The sequence below is a fragment of the Chiloscyllium plagiosum genome, unplaced genomic scaffold, assembly GCF_037043375.1.
Source record: "Chiloscyllium plagiosum isolate Xiang-an unplaced genomic scaffold, Cpla_swu_hap1 HiC_scaffold_33, whole genome shotgun sequence".
In the NCBI taxonomy this organism is placed as follows: Eukaryota; Metazoa; Chordata; class Chondrichthyes; order Orectolobiformes; family Hemiscylliidae; genus Chiloscyllium; species Chiloscyllium plagiosum.
The window spans coordinates 24,318,363-24,335,043 of NW_028270171.1; the positions used below are offsets into that span (position 1 = coordinate 24,318,363).

At 42.8% G+C, this 16,681-nt stretch overlaps 1 protein-coding gene across 9 annotated transcripts in view; it reads right to left on the bottom strand.

The window, feature by feature from the left end:
* LOC122542310 (uncharacterized) overlaps nt 1–16,681 on the bottom strand; it is a 370,387-nt gene that overhangs the window by 238,251 nt on the left and 115,455 nt on the right. For 6 of the 9 annotated variants that reach the window (XM_087978361.1, XM_087978360.1, XM_087978363.1 and 3 more), the window contains 3 exons: nt 14,036–14,110; nt 9,963–10,040; nt 6,439–6,522 (listed from right to left, as the gene is read on the bottom strand). The exons of 2 other annotated variants lie outside the window; for them this stretch is intronic. In XM_087978361.1, the coding sequence (XP_087834487.1) occupies nt 6,439–6,522; nt 9,963–10,040; nt 14,036–14,110 (237 nt within the window). The remainder of the gene's footprint in view (nt 1–6,438; nt 6,523–9,962; nt 10,041–14,035; nt 14,111–16,681) is intronic. One more of the 9 variants, XM_043679925.2, reaches the window with a different exon arrangement.

Consider the following 16,681-nt stretch of genomic DNA (forward strand, 5'->3'; position numbering starts at 1 on the left):
CAGCAACTCTGTTGGAGATAACCCAGTAGTTGAATGAGGGGTAGTCCTATAATCAAATAGGAATTGGGACAGTTTGATATCGAGTGAAGCTGTAGGCTGTTTCTTTCAGCCTGCCTTCAAAGTTTGGACTGCTCTTTCTGCCAGACCACTGGATGATGGATGAAATGAAGATGTCCTTATACGTTGAATGCCATTTGACTTTAGGAACCGGGTTATCACTGCTGCCTCACAGCACAAGGGACCCAGGTTTGACTCCACCCTCAGGCAACCACCTGTGTGGAGTTTGCACATTCTCCCTGTGTCTGCGTAGGTTTCCTCTAGGTATTCCGATTTTCTCCCACAGTCCAAAGGTATGTAAGTTAGGTGGATTAGCCATGCTAAATTATCCAAAATGGTCAGGATTTGCAGGCTGGGTGGATTAACCTTGGAAATGCAAGGTTACAAGAATAAGGCGGGTGTGTCTGGGTGGATATGCTTAAGAGGGTTATTATGGATTCGAGGGGCCAAATGGCCTGTTTTCACACTGTAGAGATTCTATGACTCACATTCCCTGCTGGTATACAATGGTCCATTATCTGCGAACAATACTTCCAGGAGTCCATGCATTGCAAAAGATGTGCGCAGTTCTTCTATTGTTGTCCCCATGTTTGACGAATGAACTCTATGCACTTCCAGCCACATAGTCTACAATGACTAAGAACATTGAGCCCATGAAAGGACCTGCAACGTTGATGTGTAACGGAGTCCAGGATTTACCCAGCTATGGATGAAATGAAGATGTCCTTATACGTTGAATGCCATTTGACTTTAGAAACGGGGTTGCATGGTGTCTCAGTAGTTATCACTGCTGCCACATAGCACAAGGGACCCACGTTCGATTCCACCCTCAGGCGACCGCCTGTGTCGAGTTTGCACATTCTCCCCCTGTCTGCGTGGGGTTCTGCCAGGGTATTCCAATTTCCTCCCATGTGGGGTAGCCACTGGGAGCAAGTTTTGTCCTTAGACTCAGAGATGTACAGCACAGTAACAGATCCTTCAGTCCTACTCATCTATGCCAACCAGATATCTTAAACTAAACTAGTCCCATTTGCCTTACATCCCTCCAAACCCTTCCTATTCATATACCCATCCAGATGCCTTTTAAATGCTGTATTTGTACCAGCCTCCACCACTTCCTCTGGCAGCTCATTCCATGCACGCACCACCCTCTGCTTGAAAAAGGTGCCCCTTCGGTCTCTTTTACATTTTCCCTTCTCACTCTAAACCTATGCCCTCTAGTTCTGGACTCACCCAACACAAGGAAACAATCTCATCTATTTACCCTATCCATGTCCCTCATGATTTTATACATTTCTATAAGGTCACCCCTCAGCCTCTGATGCTCCAGGGAAAACAGCCCCAACCTATTCAACCTCTCCCTATAGCTCAAAACCTCCAATCCCGGCAACATCCTTGTAAATCTTTTCTGAACCCTTTCAAGTTTCACAATATCCTACCTGCAGGTGGGAAACCAGAACTGCACACAATATTCCAAAATTGGCCTAATCAATGTCCTGCAACATGATCTCACAACTCCTTTTTTCAACGTTCTGACCAATAAAGGCAGCAGTGTGGGCACTGCCCCATCAATGTGGCTATGTCTGCATCCAATCCTGGCCACCAGACATAACCTTTTACCAACGTTTTCATTTTGGAAACCCCTGGTTGAATTGAGCTAGTATCTGGCAGCGACTTTTGGTTGGGACAATTACTCTTGCTCCCCATAATCATTTGCCGTCCTCTACTGTGATCTGGTCTCTCCTGGTCCAAAAAGATTTCCATTCTGGTTGTGATGGTCCTTTGGTTTTTCCCCATCATCACCAGCTGTTTCACTTTTGCCAGGACTGGATCTTTCTGCATCCAAAGCCTGATATTGTCAGCTGTGGCAACAAGTGTACCCAGAAAATGGTGGTGTATCTGCCAGTGTTAGGTGGCTCAGTACATTCGCATTTGCTACTTGGTTCCTAGACGATGTTTTAATGTATAATTATACCCACTTCAGTATTCGAGCCCACCTCTGAATTTGGCCTGAAGCTATGGGTGGCACTGCCTTGTTCTCTTCAAGTAGACCTCAGGGTTTGTGGTCCGTTATTATTACAAATTTATGTCCATAAAGATATTGGTAGAAGTTCCTGACTCCAAATATGACTGCCAAACATTCCTTCTTTATCTGGGTGTATTTACAATCTGCATTAATCAAAGTCCTGGATGCGAATGCTATTGGGTGTTTCTCTCCATTGGGCCAATTATGAAATTATCCTACGCCAGTGCCATACAGGGAGGCATCGCATGTCAGTACCAGATCTCATTTGGGGTCATTACGTGCCAACACCTGAGAGGATGATAGCTGGCTCTTTACTTCCCTGAAAGCTATGGCCTGATTATGTGACCATTTCTGAGGCTGACCCTTTTTAAAGAGTTAATGCAAAGTTGCCAGGATGGAGTCCAGGTTATGTATGAGCTTTCAGTAATAAGTCACCAATCCAAGGCAAAACCTAAACTCTGGTAAAGACGTAGAAGCCAGGGCACCTTCATCACCCTCACTTTATCTTCCAACAGCTGTAACCCAGTTTTGTCAACTCTGTAGCCAAGTAGGTCATTTGGGGTGCCTGGAACACATTTGTCCCTTCTAAGGTGTATGCCCATTGGAAGAAACATCTAAGGACTATGTCCAACTTCTCTAAGTGCTCGTTTTTGGTCTTCCCTGTTATTAGAACATCATCTAGATAAATAGTGACCAGGGGTAGACCTTGTAAAATGTTCTCCATTGCCTGCTGAAAAATTGCACAGGTTGACACACCCCAAATGGCAGTTTCATATATTGGAACAATTGCTTTGGGGTATTAATTGTAGTCTACGTCTGGGAAACTTTATCTATCCACAACTGCAAGTACACATGTCCTTCATGAACTGTCCCCCTGCCAGCTTTATGTATCTAATCGAAAAATAGTGAGAAAAACAGTGAATCTTTCTCAACCAATTTTTCCCTATCAAGTTTGGACCCGAGCCTTTTACTACAATCAGTGTTAACCGAACCAGCTGTTTCTCATAAGAGACCAGAATTGAAGTTGTACCCCCAATCTGTAAAGATTCTTTGGTATGGGTCTCAATATAGCCGAGGTCTTGCACAAACGTAAGGATTGGATTCCAGAGAGAATTTTGTTGAAGACTGGTCCTGCAATCACTGAAATGGCTGTGCCAGTATTGATATCTATTAAAACTGGGTGACCATTTAACCAGACATTTACTTTGACTGGGTCTGATTTGGACGTTGCTAAGCAATTTAACTGTTCCAAACCAGACGTAGGTGGATTTTCTCAGGTGTTCACTCCCGGATACTGGCCTATGAGTTCTCTTACTCCATTTAGATCTAGTAGGACTCTTTTGCTGTCTTGAGTTCGCATATTGGCAGCAACTACAATGGCTTACCGGCCCAGATCCTGAAGAAAATTTTAACCGTTTGGTCGAGAGTTGGCTTTATTTTGGGGTTTCATCATGCGCTGAGCTAGAGTCCCTCTGGCGTGAGTGAGGCTATGCAATTGCCTTCACTCAGGTGGTGTTCTCCAAGTCAGACTAGCGACAAGGTCCACTTCCACCGGAATACCCTGAAACTCATATGCTCCACTTGCCCCATTTTCTAATGATAAAGCCAGTTGCAGTGTTCAAAGTCCAGTTAGGCTTCAGCTGGAAGGCACTTTTGCGTGGTTCCACTGAAACAACTCCATAGAGGCTGGTATCCTGCCACCAAGTCACCCATTATTTACACGGGGAAAGGCTTTCGCACTGATCCAGATTCCTCAGAGCCAGTTCTCAGAGTGACAGGATGTCTGATACTTCCATTTATATTTGTCAGCCAGGGCTCTCTGACTGGATCAGATTAACAGCCCCAATCTTGGGAACTCATATATTCTTTTAGGTCCTCCTGGCTGACCTCGTTACAATCACAAAAGGATGTTTCCCTTTGGGAGAGTCTAGGACCACAGGGCATTGGCTCAGAATAAAGGGACGCCAATTTAAGACTAACATGAGGAGGGATTTCTTCTCTCAGAGTGATATCAGTCTTTGGAACTCCTTGACACAGAGAGCTGTGGGGCTGGGTCCCGTGTAATTAAAGCTGAGATTGATTGATTCTTGATCAGTCGGTGAATCAAGGGTTATGGAAATGGCAGGAAAGTGGATGTGAGGAATATCAGATGGATGCGAGGAATGGCAGAGCAGGGTTAAGGGGCAAAAGGGCCTATCCCTGCTTCCATTTTTTATTGTCTTATGGTCTTGAATATATTTAATGACTCAGCCTCTGAAGCCCTCTGTTGTAAAGAATTCCCCAGATTCACTATTCTTTTAGCGAAGAAATGCTTCATCTCTGTCATCAGTGGGTGACCTTTTATTCTAACATCATGCCTTTGGTCTTTCTTGTATATTTCAATATGGTCACCTCATTATTATAAATCTGAATGAGTACAGACCCAATCTACTCAACCTCTTCTAGAAACACACTCTCCATATCCAGAATCAAAGTAGCAAGCCATCTCTGGATTGCCTCAATATCAGTGCTGCACATTTTTCCTTAAATAATGGGACCAAAACTGTTTATAGTACTCCAGTTATGATCTGACTAGTGACTTGTATAATTACAGCAAGACGCCCCCATTTTTATACTCCATTCCCTTTGAAACAAAGTTCAACACTCCATTTGCTTTCCCTATCACCTAGGTACCAACTTTTTGAGATTCACGGACGAGGACTCCCAAATCCCACTGTGCTGTAGCTTTCTGCAGTCTTTCACCACTTAAATATGATTCAGGTCCTCTATGTTTTCAACCGAAGTGCAAAACCTCACATTTTTTACATTATACTCCATCTGCCAAATTCTTACCCACTCACTTAATCTGTCCAAATGCCTCTGCAGATTCTGTGTGTCATCCTCAAACTTCCCTTTGCATCTATTTTTGTGTCATCTACAAAACTGTACACTTTCCTCTTCTAAGTCATTAATTCTTGGCAGTGTGGAGGAACAGGGGGATCTTGGTGTGCAGGTACATAGTTCCCTTAAAATGGCCACCCAAGTGGACAGGGTTGTTAAGAAAGCATATGGTGTTTTGGCTTTCATTAACAGGGGGATTGAGTTTAAGAGTCATGAGATCTTGTTGCAACTCTATAAAACTTTGGTTGACTGCACTTGGAATACTGCGTCCAGTTCTGGTCGCCCTATTATAGGAAATATGTGGATGCTTTGGAGAGGGTTCAGAGGAGGTTTACCAGGATGCTGTCTGGACTGGAGGGCTTATCTTATGAAGAGAGTTTGACTGAGCTCGGACTTTTCTCATTGGAGAAAAGGAGGAGGAGAGGGGACCTAATTGAGGTATACAAGATAATGAGAGGCATGGATAGAGTCGATAGCCAGAGACTATTTCCCAGGGCAGAAATGACGAACACGAGGGGTCACAGTTTTAAGCTGGTTGGAGGCAAGTATAGAGGGGATGTCAGAGGCGGGTTCTTTACACAGAGGGTTGTGAGAGCATGGAATGCGTTGCCAGCAGCAGTTGTGGAAGCAAGATCATTGGGGACATTTAAGAGACTACTGGACATGCATATGGTCACAGAAATTTGAGGGTGCATACATGAGGATCAGTGGTCGGCATAACATCGTGGGCTGAAGGGCCTGTTCTGTGCTGCACTGTTCTATGTTCTATATGTTCTAATATATTTTATCAATAATTGTGACCCCAGCACTGATCCTTGTGGCACACAGCTTACCATCCTGAAAACGCACGTCTTATTCAAACTCAGTCTTCTATTTGTTAACTGATCCTCAAATCATGTTGATATACTAGCCCCAACACCATGGGCCCTTCAACCATCACAGCTAGTGCAGCATTTTTATTGCTACAATGCTACAATATTGCTATTGTGTCACTGGCAAGACCAGCATTTGTTACCTGAATCTATCTGAACTTGAACTGAGTGGATTGCTTGGACATTTCAGAGTGAAATTCAAAGTCAATTACATTGTTGTGCATTTGGAATCTGATATCGGTCAGACCGGGTAAGGACAGCAGATTATTTTCCCTAAAGGGACATTAGTTGAACCTTCTTACTATTGGTGGCAGTTATCACGGTCACCATTACTAAGAGTGGCTTTATATTTCAGATTTACTGACAAAATTTAAAATATATGCAATCATGGGATTTGAACTAGTGTCCCAAAATGTTAGTTCTGAGTCTGTGGAATTCCAATCCATCGATATGGTCACTACAACACCATCCCTGTACAACACATCGAGTGCAGTGGTTCATGAAGAAACAGATCAACTTTCTCAGGTTAACTAGGGACAGATAAACAACACCTACTCGTCAATGTCACCTACTTCTCAAGGTCTGATATGAAAATGTCCTTACCTTATCATAGTTATCACTATTCTGTAGATAGATATCTCTGTTCAGTGAGTTTGTAGACTTTCTACTTAAGAAGCATCTATCAATCTGCAATAAAACAAGAAGCATATATATTTGCAAGACAGGGTGAAATATACTCTCACTGAGTGAGGAGGTACACAGACATGGTGTAGTGAAGTACATGAAACAGAGCAGAGACATGTAGTGGCATAGGCTGTGTGAGATATGCTGGGACAGCCCAATGTAATATAGTGGGAAAGTATGGTGTAACACACTGGTACAGTATGTGTAATAAACTGGGATAGCAGGACATAATACACTGGCACAGCATGGTGTAATAAACTGGCACAGAGTGCAGAGATACACTGGTACTGTGTGGAGAGATAGTTACATAAAAGGCAAATTAGGATCTGAAAAGGTTAACTTAGATCTTGCAATGAGCTCAAGAATATCAAGGACATTTCCTGGGAGGAGGTAACCAATTCTCTACTTCTTCAGACTGTTATACCAGTTGTCTATGTATCAGCTGCCTCTGTTGTACATACCTTTCAGTAATGTAACTAGCCATTGTAATAAACTTGACTGTTTGACCAAGACCAAACCTATATTCTGCCTAAGGCAGTGTGAGGGCATTCATCCCCACAAGTATCAGTAGCTCGATGAAAACCAGTAAAAAGGACTGGTGACAGCGGATTTACCCATGTTAATATGTTAGTAACAACATTATAAAATGGTGAGCAGTGGTTGGATTCCCCAGTCCCATTATATGATGATGACAATAGTGAGGTACACTGTCACATAACAATACACCAGTGAATCATACTGGATTATGTATTGCAATAGACTGCTGGGAATCTGTGTGGAAATGTCCACAGCATAGAGACATGGCTAACCTGTGAAAATGCAAACAAAACCCTCCTCAAGAAATCTACCCAGGACAGTCTCCAGGATAACTGCGCCTCAGCCACAAAAGAAATCTCAATGTACCTGGTAAAGCAAGTCGTGAAAAATATTGAAAATAGAATCTAAAGTTACTCACAAGGAATTTGTTCCCAAAAAGCTTAAGGAGTAAACACACAAACTATGTAAATCAGTGACATTATTCCATTAGAGCTCTCTGGTGGATGGCATTGCGAGTCTGGCTGGAAAATGATCATGTGTCGATGCTAGAAGAGAATACAGATTGCCAACCCTGAAGGGTGCTAATTCTTTCCAGCAATATGAAATTAACCTTAAGGACAGTACTGTGAGTCAAGAGATATAGAATAAAGAGGTGGGTAGATAGCACAACAAAAGTAATAAATTGCTTACAATACATCTGTTTGTCAGTCATAAAAACATTGGGGTTGAGAAAGAAAAGTGCATTCTGACTGAAAGTCATCAATGAACCAATCAAGAAAAGTTTGCTGGTTTTTCAATTGGCTAGGGGGGTGTTGCGCCCAAAGAATAGACATGTTGGGCAGGTAGTGAGGATGTCAGGGAGCATGAGGGCCGCCAGGTTTGAGGGTGCTAGGCCATGCAGTAGAACATCCAGGAATAGAATCAGCCACGATTGGCAATTCTCAGGAGAACCAGATCAGGTTCGGCGGATAGCGCCTGAGAATGTCATTCGGGGAGTACTGAAACATGGCTGTGAGCCACATACCTCCATTTGATCAGACACTTTGTCAGATCTAGTACAAAGGATAACAAATAGGAGAATATTGTACTTAGTTTCTTTCACTGGATGTCAGCAGCCCTGGCAATGCAAATATTTATTGCTATTCAACAGTCATACAGGTGCTGAGAGTCAACTCCATTGCTGTGGTTCTGGAGATCAGATTGGGCAAAGATTGCAGATTTCCTGCCCTAAAGGGCATTAGTGAACCAGATGTATTCTAAAAACACTCAGTAATAATTTCATTGTCACCATTACATAACCAAAATCACCAATTTAGGATTTATTAATTGAATTTTGAATTCTACTGCCGGCCACATGGGATGCGCATCTGCCTGGGTTTCTGGATTACTTGACCAATGACATTACTGCAATACCATTTCATGAGCAAATATCCACAATACTGTAAATTTTCTTTCTGGTTTACTCTCAAGCCATGGAGAAATTTGAAAACAAGGATGAGGGCTTTATACGTGAAGTATTACTGGAACAGGAGTCAGTGAGCATGGGGACGCGGTGTGGATGAATAAACAGGGCTTGGTGTGAGTTAAAACAGCAGCAGCAGAGTTTTGGATGAGCTTCATTTTATGGAAAGTGGAAGGTAGAAAGCTTTTCAGAAATGCATGGGATTAATTCAATCAAGAAAGCAATCAGGACATCAAGGTTCAGTTCTGTACAGCCTGATTACAAAGAAACTAGTCAGGCCATCCAGGAGAGAACTACTGTGAACAGAAAGATTTCATTTATTGGGTGACGAATTAGCTGAACTCAGCCAATTCAAGGGTCACAGGAAAGACAAAACAAAACTCAATAAGGAGTGTGGTATAATTAGTTCTCTTACTTCTGATCACTATCCTGCTGGATACGTGTGAAGTACAGGATCAGTCAAGGATGCAATGCCCTATGCAATCAAACAGCTTTAAGATACATCTAACCTATTCTCCAACAGCCAGATAACAGAATTGGTCCTTCGCAGAGGGACACACTACACTGCCCAATTGTATTGATTAAGATTCTGGATTCATAATGAAAAGGTTGGTATTCCGTCCCTATTTAATCATAATATGGTTTTAGTTTAGTTGGTCTTGTGTATTCATTTATCCATTAATTAGTATTAGTCATGGCTCAGAGTTCAAACTGTTCCATCCCAGAGACTTGAGCACAAAATATATGTTCACATTTTGGCAACATAGCACTGTACATTTTAAAAATACTTTCAAGGATGATTATTGCCCATCCTAAATGTCCTCAGGGCAGTTAATTGTCAACAACATTGCTGTGGGCCTGGAGTCAGAAATGGATGGCAGTTTACCATCCCTAAACAGCACTGGTGTATCAGGTAGGTTTTCAATGTCAATTGTTACATGATCAATGACTTATTTTTAAATTCCAGAGTTTTTTTGGCTTGAAATTCAAATTCCACCAGCTAGCATGGTAGGATTTGAACCCACCTGCCCAGAACATTTATCTGGGGCTATGAAGTACTGGTTGAACGATCTTCCCACTATGTTATTTTCTCTCCACCTTCACAGGGCCTGTCTTTTGGATGAGATGTTCACCTGAGAGGGCAGAAATGGTCTCAGTGCCTGCCAATTCACATGGACACTGAAAAAGCAGTGGAGTTTATCCCAATACCTCAGTCAATATTTATTCCTCAATTAATATCCAAAAGCCCAGATCATCTAGCCATTATCATCCTACTGTTTACGTGAGTTTACCAGAACAGTGATTATGCTTCAAGCATATTTCATTGGGCATAAGATGCTTTAGAAAGTGCTGAGGGATGTTAAAGGCACTATAGAAATGCAAGTTTTTTATTTATTAAAAATTAAGGCTCATTTAAGACATGAAATAAAGTGAAAATACTGACCCTATCAGTTCTGGAAAAAGCACTGACATATCCATTGTAAGAGTTCTGCTCTTCAAGTGGAGAGAAAATTATATCTACCTGAATGACAGATGAAAGCAAGTTTATTTCTCATTATATTCAATTATTAGTATAGGATTTTCAAACATTTCTGCATATGAAGCTAAACACAAATGAGAAATGAGCAGCCTGCTTTTCAATGAATTTTGTTGTATTCATTGTGAGGATGTAGGTGTCATTAGTTTATTACTCTTTGCTAGTTGTCTTTGAAATGGTGAAGTTTGGCCTTCTCACTCACAAGTACAACCACAACGCTGTTAGGTTGAGACCACAGAAGTTTGATCCAGTGACAGTGAAGGAGGGAGGCGGTACTCCCCACAGTGGCCTTGCTTTTCCAGGTGATGGAAATCATGGGTTTGGGGCAGGGGACACTGCCAAAGAAATCTTGATGAGTTGTTCAGTACATCTTGTAGATAGTGCACACTGATGCTTTAATGTGGCAGTGTCATTAATAGCAGAAGGAAGGAATGTTCACATTGGTGGACAGGGTATCAATTAGGCAGCTTTGTTCATGATGATCCTGTATGCTGGTAAAGCCACACTCACCTAGACAAATCAAGCACATTCCATCACACTACTGACTTGTGCCTCTTAGATGGCGGACAGGTTTGTTGCTTGTGGGGGGTCCAAGATGTGAGTTACTCACCTCAGAATTTCCAGCCTCTGATTGCTCGTGTCAGTTATTTTTAATCAAGTTATTTAGACATATTATGACACATCTCCAGGGCAGATAAGATTGGAACCTAGGCCTTCTGGCCCAGAGTAGGGATACTACCACTGCACCACAAGTCCTCCTCCTGCTCTTGCAGAAATCATATTGCTAGAACTGTTCTGTCTCTGGGTAAATGATAAGAGAAAGGGTATGGCTGATCAGGGACCAAGAAGAGGCCTAATTCCTGGAGATAGATTGTACAGATAAAATATAAAATGAGTAATTTGCATCTGTCTTTACCAAGGAATGAGATATCATCAAAGTCATAATGAAAGAGAAGGTAGTTGAGACATTGAATGAGCTAAAATTTGATAAATAGAATTATTAGAAACACTGCCTGTACTTAAATTTGATTGTGATCAGGGCCAGATGGAATGCATTAGGTCATTGAAGGAAATAAAAGTGAAAATTACAAAGGCACTGGACATAACCTTTCAATTCATCCTTCGATACAGAAGTGGTACCAAATCTTTTTGCTCCAACAGAGGATAAGGATAAAGTTTGTGCGAAGATTTGTAGCTCGGGTGCTCGTTGCTGTGGTTCTGTTCGCCGAGCTGGAAGTTTTTGTTGCAAACGTTTCGTCCCCTGGCTAGGCGACTTCATCAGTGCTTGGGAGCCTCCTGCGAAGCACTTCTTTGATGTTTCCTCCGGTGTTTATAGTGGTCTGTCCCTGCCGCTTCCGGTTGTCAGTTTCAGCTGTCCGCTGTAGTGGTTGGTATATTGGGTCCAGGTCGATGTGTTTGTTGATGGAGTTTGTGGATGAATGCCATGCCTCTAGGAATTCCCTGGCTGTTCTCTGTCTGGCTTGTCCTATGATAGTAGTGTTGTCCCAGTCGAATTCATGTTGCTTGTTGTCTGCATGTGTGGCTACTAAGGATAGCTGGTCGTGTCGTTTCGTGGCTAGTTGATGTCCATGTATGCAGATTGTTAGCTGTCTTCCTGTTTGTCCTATATAGTGTTTAGTGCAGTCCTTGCATGGGATTTTGTACACTACATTCGTCTTGCTCATGTTGGGTATCCGGTCCTTCGTTCTGGTGAGTTGTTGTCTGAGCGTGGCTGTTCGACTGGGACAACACTACTATCATAGGGCAAGCCAGACAGAGAACAGCCAGGGAATTCCTAGAGGCATGGCATTCATCCACAAACTCCATCAACAAACACATCGACCTGGACCCAATATACCAACCACTACAGCGGACAGCTGAAACTGACAACCGGAAGCGGCAGGGACAGACCACTATAAACACCAGAGGAAACATCAAAGAAGCGCTTCGCAGGAGGCTCCCAAGCACTGATGATGTCGCCTAGCCAGGGGACGAAACGTTTGCAACAAAAACTTCCAGCTTGGCGAACAGAACCACAGTAGGATAAGGATAAGCCCAGCAAGTACAGACCAGTCAGTTTAACCTGTTAGTGAGAAAGATCTTTGAAGCTATAATCTAGGACAGCATTAACAGTAACTTGGACAAGTATCAATTAATTAGCGAAAGCCAACATGAATTTGGTAAAGACAACTCATGATGAACTGACTTGATTAAGTTTTTTTGATAAAGTTACAGATAGGCTTGATGAGGATAAAGGACTTGTTAATGTGACATACACAGACCAATTAGTAAAGTTGAAACCCATAGAATAAAAGGGAAGGTGACAGCATAGATATAAAGCTGGGTGTGAAAACAGGAAACAGCTAATTGTGGTGATTAATTACACCGCCTCCGAGATGGTCAGGAATAGGTTCACTGCTTTCCTTTTATGGCCTGGAAATCTGTAAATACTGGAACCATAAGGAGAATAGTGATAGACTTCAAGGTGGCACTAATTGATTGGTTCAATGTTGCAGGTTAAATTTAATGCAAATATGGTGGAAGTGACTTATTTTCAGAGGAGGAGGAGGAGGAAAAGAATATAAGGTTACAATTTCTAAAGAAGGTGAAGAAGCAGAGGAACGCAGGTAGATATTTTGAACCAACTTGTTTGGACAGTTTATGTCACACATATATAGAACATAACAGAGCAGTACAGGCCCTTCGGCCCTCGGTGTCTGGAGCAAATGTAACTTGAATTCAGACCTTCTGGCCCAGAGGCAGAGACACTGCTCCACAACAGCCCATTAAAGATCATGTGACATTACATCACTTCCTGTGATGATTTATGTATTTTTAATCAATCTATTATTAGATTAGATTAGATTACATTACAGTGTGGAAACAGGCCCTTCGGGCCAACAAGTCCACACCGACCCGCCGAAGCGTAACCCCACCCATACCCCTTCATTTACCCCTTACCTAACACTACGGGCAATTTAGCATGGCCAATTCACCTGACCTGCACATCTTTGGACTGTGGGAGGAAACCGGTGCACCCGGAGGAAACCCATGCAGACACGGGGAGAACGTGCAAACTCCACACAGTCAGTCGCCTGAGGCGGGAATTGAACCCGGGTCTCTGGTGCTGTGAGGCAGCAGTGCTAACCACTGTGCCACCGTGCCGCCCAACACACATCAGTAGCACATGGGATTTGAAAGCTGCACTGTCTGGTTCAAAGGAAGGGACACAATGACTGCACTAAAACAGCCTTTAAAATGGCCTAGCGAAATGTGTTCACAATTGCTGAAGGTGGCAGAGCAAGTTGAGAAAGTAATTACAGAGGTATACGGGATCCTGAGATTGAGAAGCTGTAGAAGCATAGAGTACAACAGCTGAGGAAATGATGAACATTTATAAAATACTGATTTGGCCTCAACTGGCATATTATCACCATTTCAAGGCAGCACAACGTAGAAAGGATGTGAAGGTGGGAATAAAAAAGTATCAGAATGTGTCCAGCGATGAAGAGCATCAGTTACAGAAACAGATTGGAGAAGCTGTTTTTGGATTTCTTTGGAATAAATGAAGGTTGTGAGGAAATTCGATGGAGGTGTTCAAAACCACAAAGATTTTGGACAAACCAGGTAGAGAGAAGCTATTTGCTTTGGTGCTAGAATTGAGGATTAGTTTGGTTGGTAAAAGATGTAAGAGTAGCATGAAGAAAAATATTTTTATGTAGCAAATGGTTAATATTGGATGGCACTGCCTGAGAATGTAGGGAAGGCAGATTCCTATGTGGATTTCAAAAAGGAATTGGGTAAAGAGAAAAAAAAAGTTGCAGAGCTAGAGGGATAGGTCATGATTGAGAACTAGCTAGCTGTCCTTGTAAAGGACAAAGAATAAAAGTCACAGCATGCTAAATGGCCTCATTATAAGCTGTGATTCAATGATTCCCAGTGTCATATTCCCAGGTATGTCTGAATTATAAAGTACTGACCTTGTCTCTTTTTGGGCTGAGCTGTACATATCCTGTGCGGGAACTCTGATCTTGTGAGGAAAATCTGTAGTCCAACTAAAGAAAAGGCAACATAATTTTATACCTCACCATCACCTAGATTTATTATTGAGAATTATTAGCAGACCATATTGAGCATTATTCTGGGGTACTAGTACCATGAACCAAAAACTGAACTGTACAAGACATATAAAGACTGTGCTTATAAGAACAGATCAGAGGCTGGAAACTCTGCAGTGAATAATCCACCTCCTATTTTCTCCCAATGCCTTTCTGCCAACAACAAGACGTAGGTCAGGAGTCTGATGGAATACTTCCCAGATGCGCGATAGGTGCAGCTCCAACAACACTCAAGAAGCTCAACACCATCCAGGGCAAAGCAGCACGTGCTTAATTGCACACCCAATCTCACGCCATCCATCATTTTTAACATCAATCTCTCCACTACCTAGGCACAGTGGCAGCAGAGTGTACCATTCACAAGTAACTCACCAAAGCTCCTTAAACAGCACTTTCTAAACCTGTGACCCCTACAACCAAGAACAGGGAAGCCAACCTGTGGACTGAAGGCCACATATGGCTCACCAGAGTATTTGATGCACAACATCAGCTTTCCTGGTAGGTGAGTTTACAGCTCCTCTTCGTATCTCTACAACTAATAGCTACATGATCTTACATTAGAAGGACTAAAAACCAGGAAAAGATGGTGTAAAGGTTTTGCTTTCTTGAAATGTTTTTAAGATTATGCTATTCATTGCAAGCAAGATTAACAATCCCAATCCAGCTATTTTGCACAAGGGCATGTTAACTTCCTTAGAGATTAACTGTTCATAGAGAAGCACAGATGGTCAGTGTCCACGTCAGCTGACCAAGCACATACACCATCCCAACTGACAAGGTTAAATGGCCAATGATGTCTGTTGTTCTGAACATCTGTCACCATTGGACAAGTGAGACCTGCCAGATTCTGCAGGCCCATCTTTGTTTTTTGCTTTGTGTAGGGATCCAGAGATGGTGTGTTGGAGCTGGATGAATCTGCAGGAGTGCAAGATGACGTAAGTTAATATGCTAAGTGCCTCATTTCTACCTTTCTAACCTCAAATGGTGTGTATAGTACATCCCTGAGCTGAATATCCTGACCTTCAACCTCAATCCCACTGGAATGTGTTCTTTTACCTATACCCCCACCCCAACTCCCCACTATCATCACCACCACTTCCAGGGCACCGTACTTTGACCCTCCAATTCTGATCCCTTTCTTTTCCAATATGTTCCTAGCCTGATGGCTGCTTCCTTTACCCATTCCTTGGCTCCAATTCCCTATCCAGCCTCTCAGTGTAGCCCCATTATGGCCAATTCTCCTTCACTTGAGTTAGGCCTTTTCCTCTTGCTCCCACAACATTCACCATCAATCTTAGGCCCCACTTCCCAACCTTACTCTCTCTCTGTGACATCCATGCTCTGTATCCTAACTCAATATCTTCCTTCCTGATGGTGTGAGACAGTATGAGCAAACTCTGGAGTGGGCAAGGGCCACAAACAGACACACACACTGGATATGGTTGTGTAATATGAATTACCAAGTTGTCTGTATTTTACAATTATATGAAATTTTCCAAAATCTATCACTTTGGCTAGTGCAGGGTTATGCTTTGGTCTATGTGGTCCATCAGTGCAAAACGATTGAGCATCACTGATCTACTCCTGCTTCTCTTTCTGTGACCTAATAGGACAAGAGCAGCAGATGCAAGGGAACACCATTCCCTGCAAGTTCCCCTCCATGTCGGCACGGTGGCACAGTGGTTAGCACTGCTGCCTCACAGTGCCGGAGATCCGGGTTCAATTCCCGCCTCAGGTGACTGACTGTGTGGAGTTGGCACATTCTCCCTGTGTCTGCGTGGGTTTCCTCTGGGTGCTCCGGTTTCCTCCCACAATCCAAAGATGTGCAGATCAGGTGAATTGGCCATGCTAAATTGCCCGTAGTTTTAGGTAAGGGGTAAATGTAGGGGTGGGTTGCGCTTCGGCGGGTCGGTGTGGACTTGTTGGGCCGAAGGGCCTGTTTCCACACTGTAATGTAATCTAATCTAAAAAAAAATGTCATACACCATCCTGACTTAGAAATATATCACCACTGTCACCCAGATCAAAGTCCTAGAACTCCCTCCCTAGCAGTGCTTTGGGCAGCCCTAGCCCTAATGGACTGCAACTGTTCCCGAAGGCTACTCACCATCATCCTCTCCAGGTCAAATGGGGATAGGCAACAAATCCTGATCTCACCATTCAATGCCCATGTGCCATGAATTAATTTGAATACTTTTCATCTTTCTGAGCCAATGGCTTAGTTTTGATTTTAGTTCCAGTTCATGAAAATATTGTGAAGATGAACTTGGAGTGGCTTACATCTTGGGCTCTGATTGAAGTGTTACTGGGATGCTGCATGTCAGCACCAGCCTTCAGTCTCTTTGTTCCTTCAAACTCCACCAACAGGGCATATCAAATCATGAAACAAATATGTAAACCGGTTCCTGCAAACCTCAAACCCGAGAAACAGCAACTTATGAGTGAAAAATTCAAATATTGCTCCTCAGGCCTGAACTATTCCTTTCCAGATATTAATCTGGGTTGTTC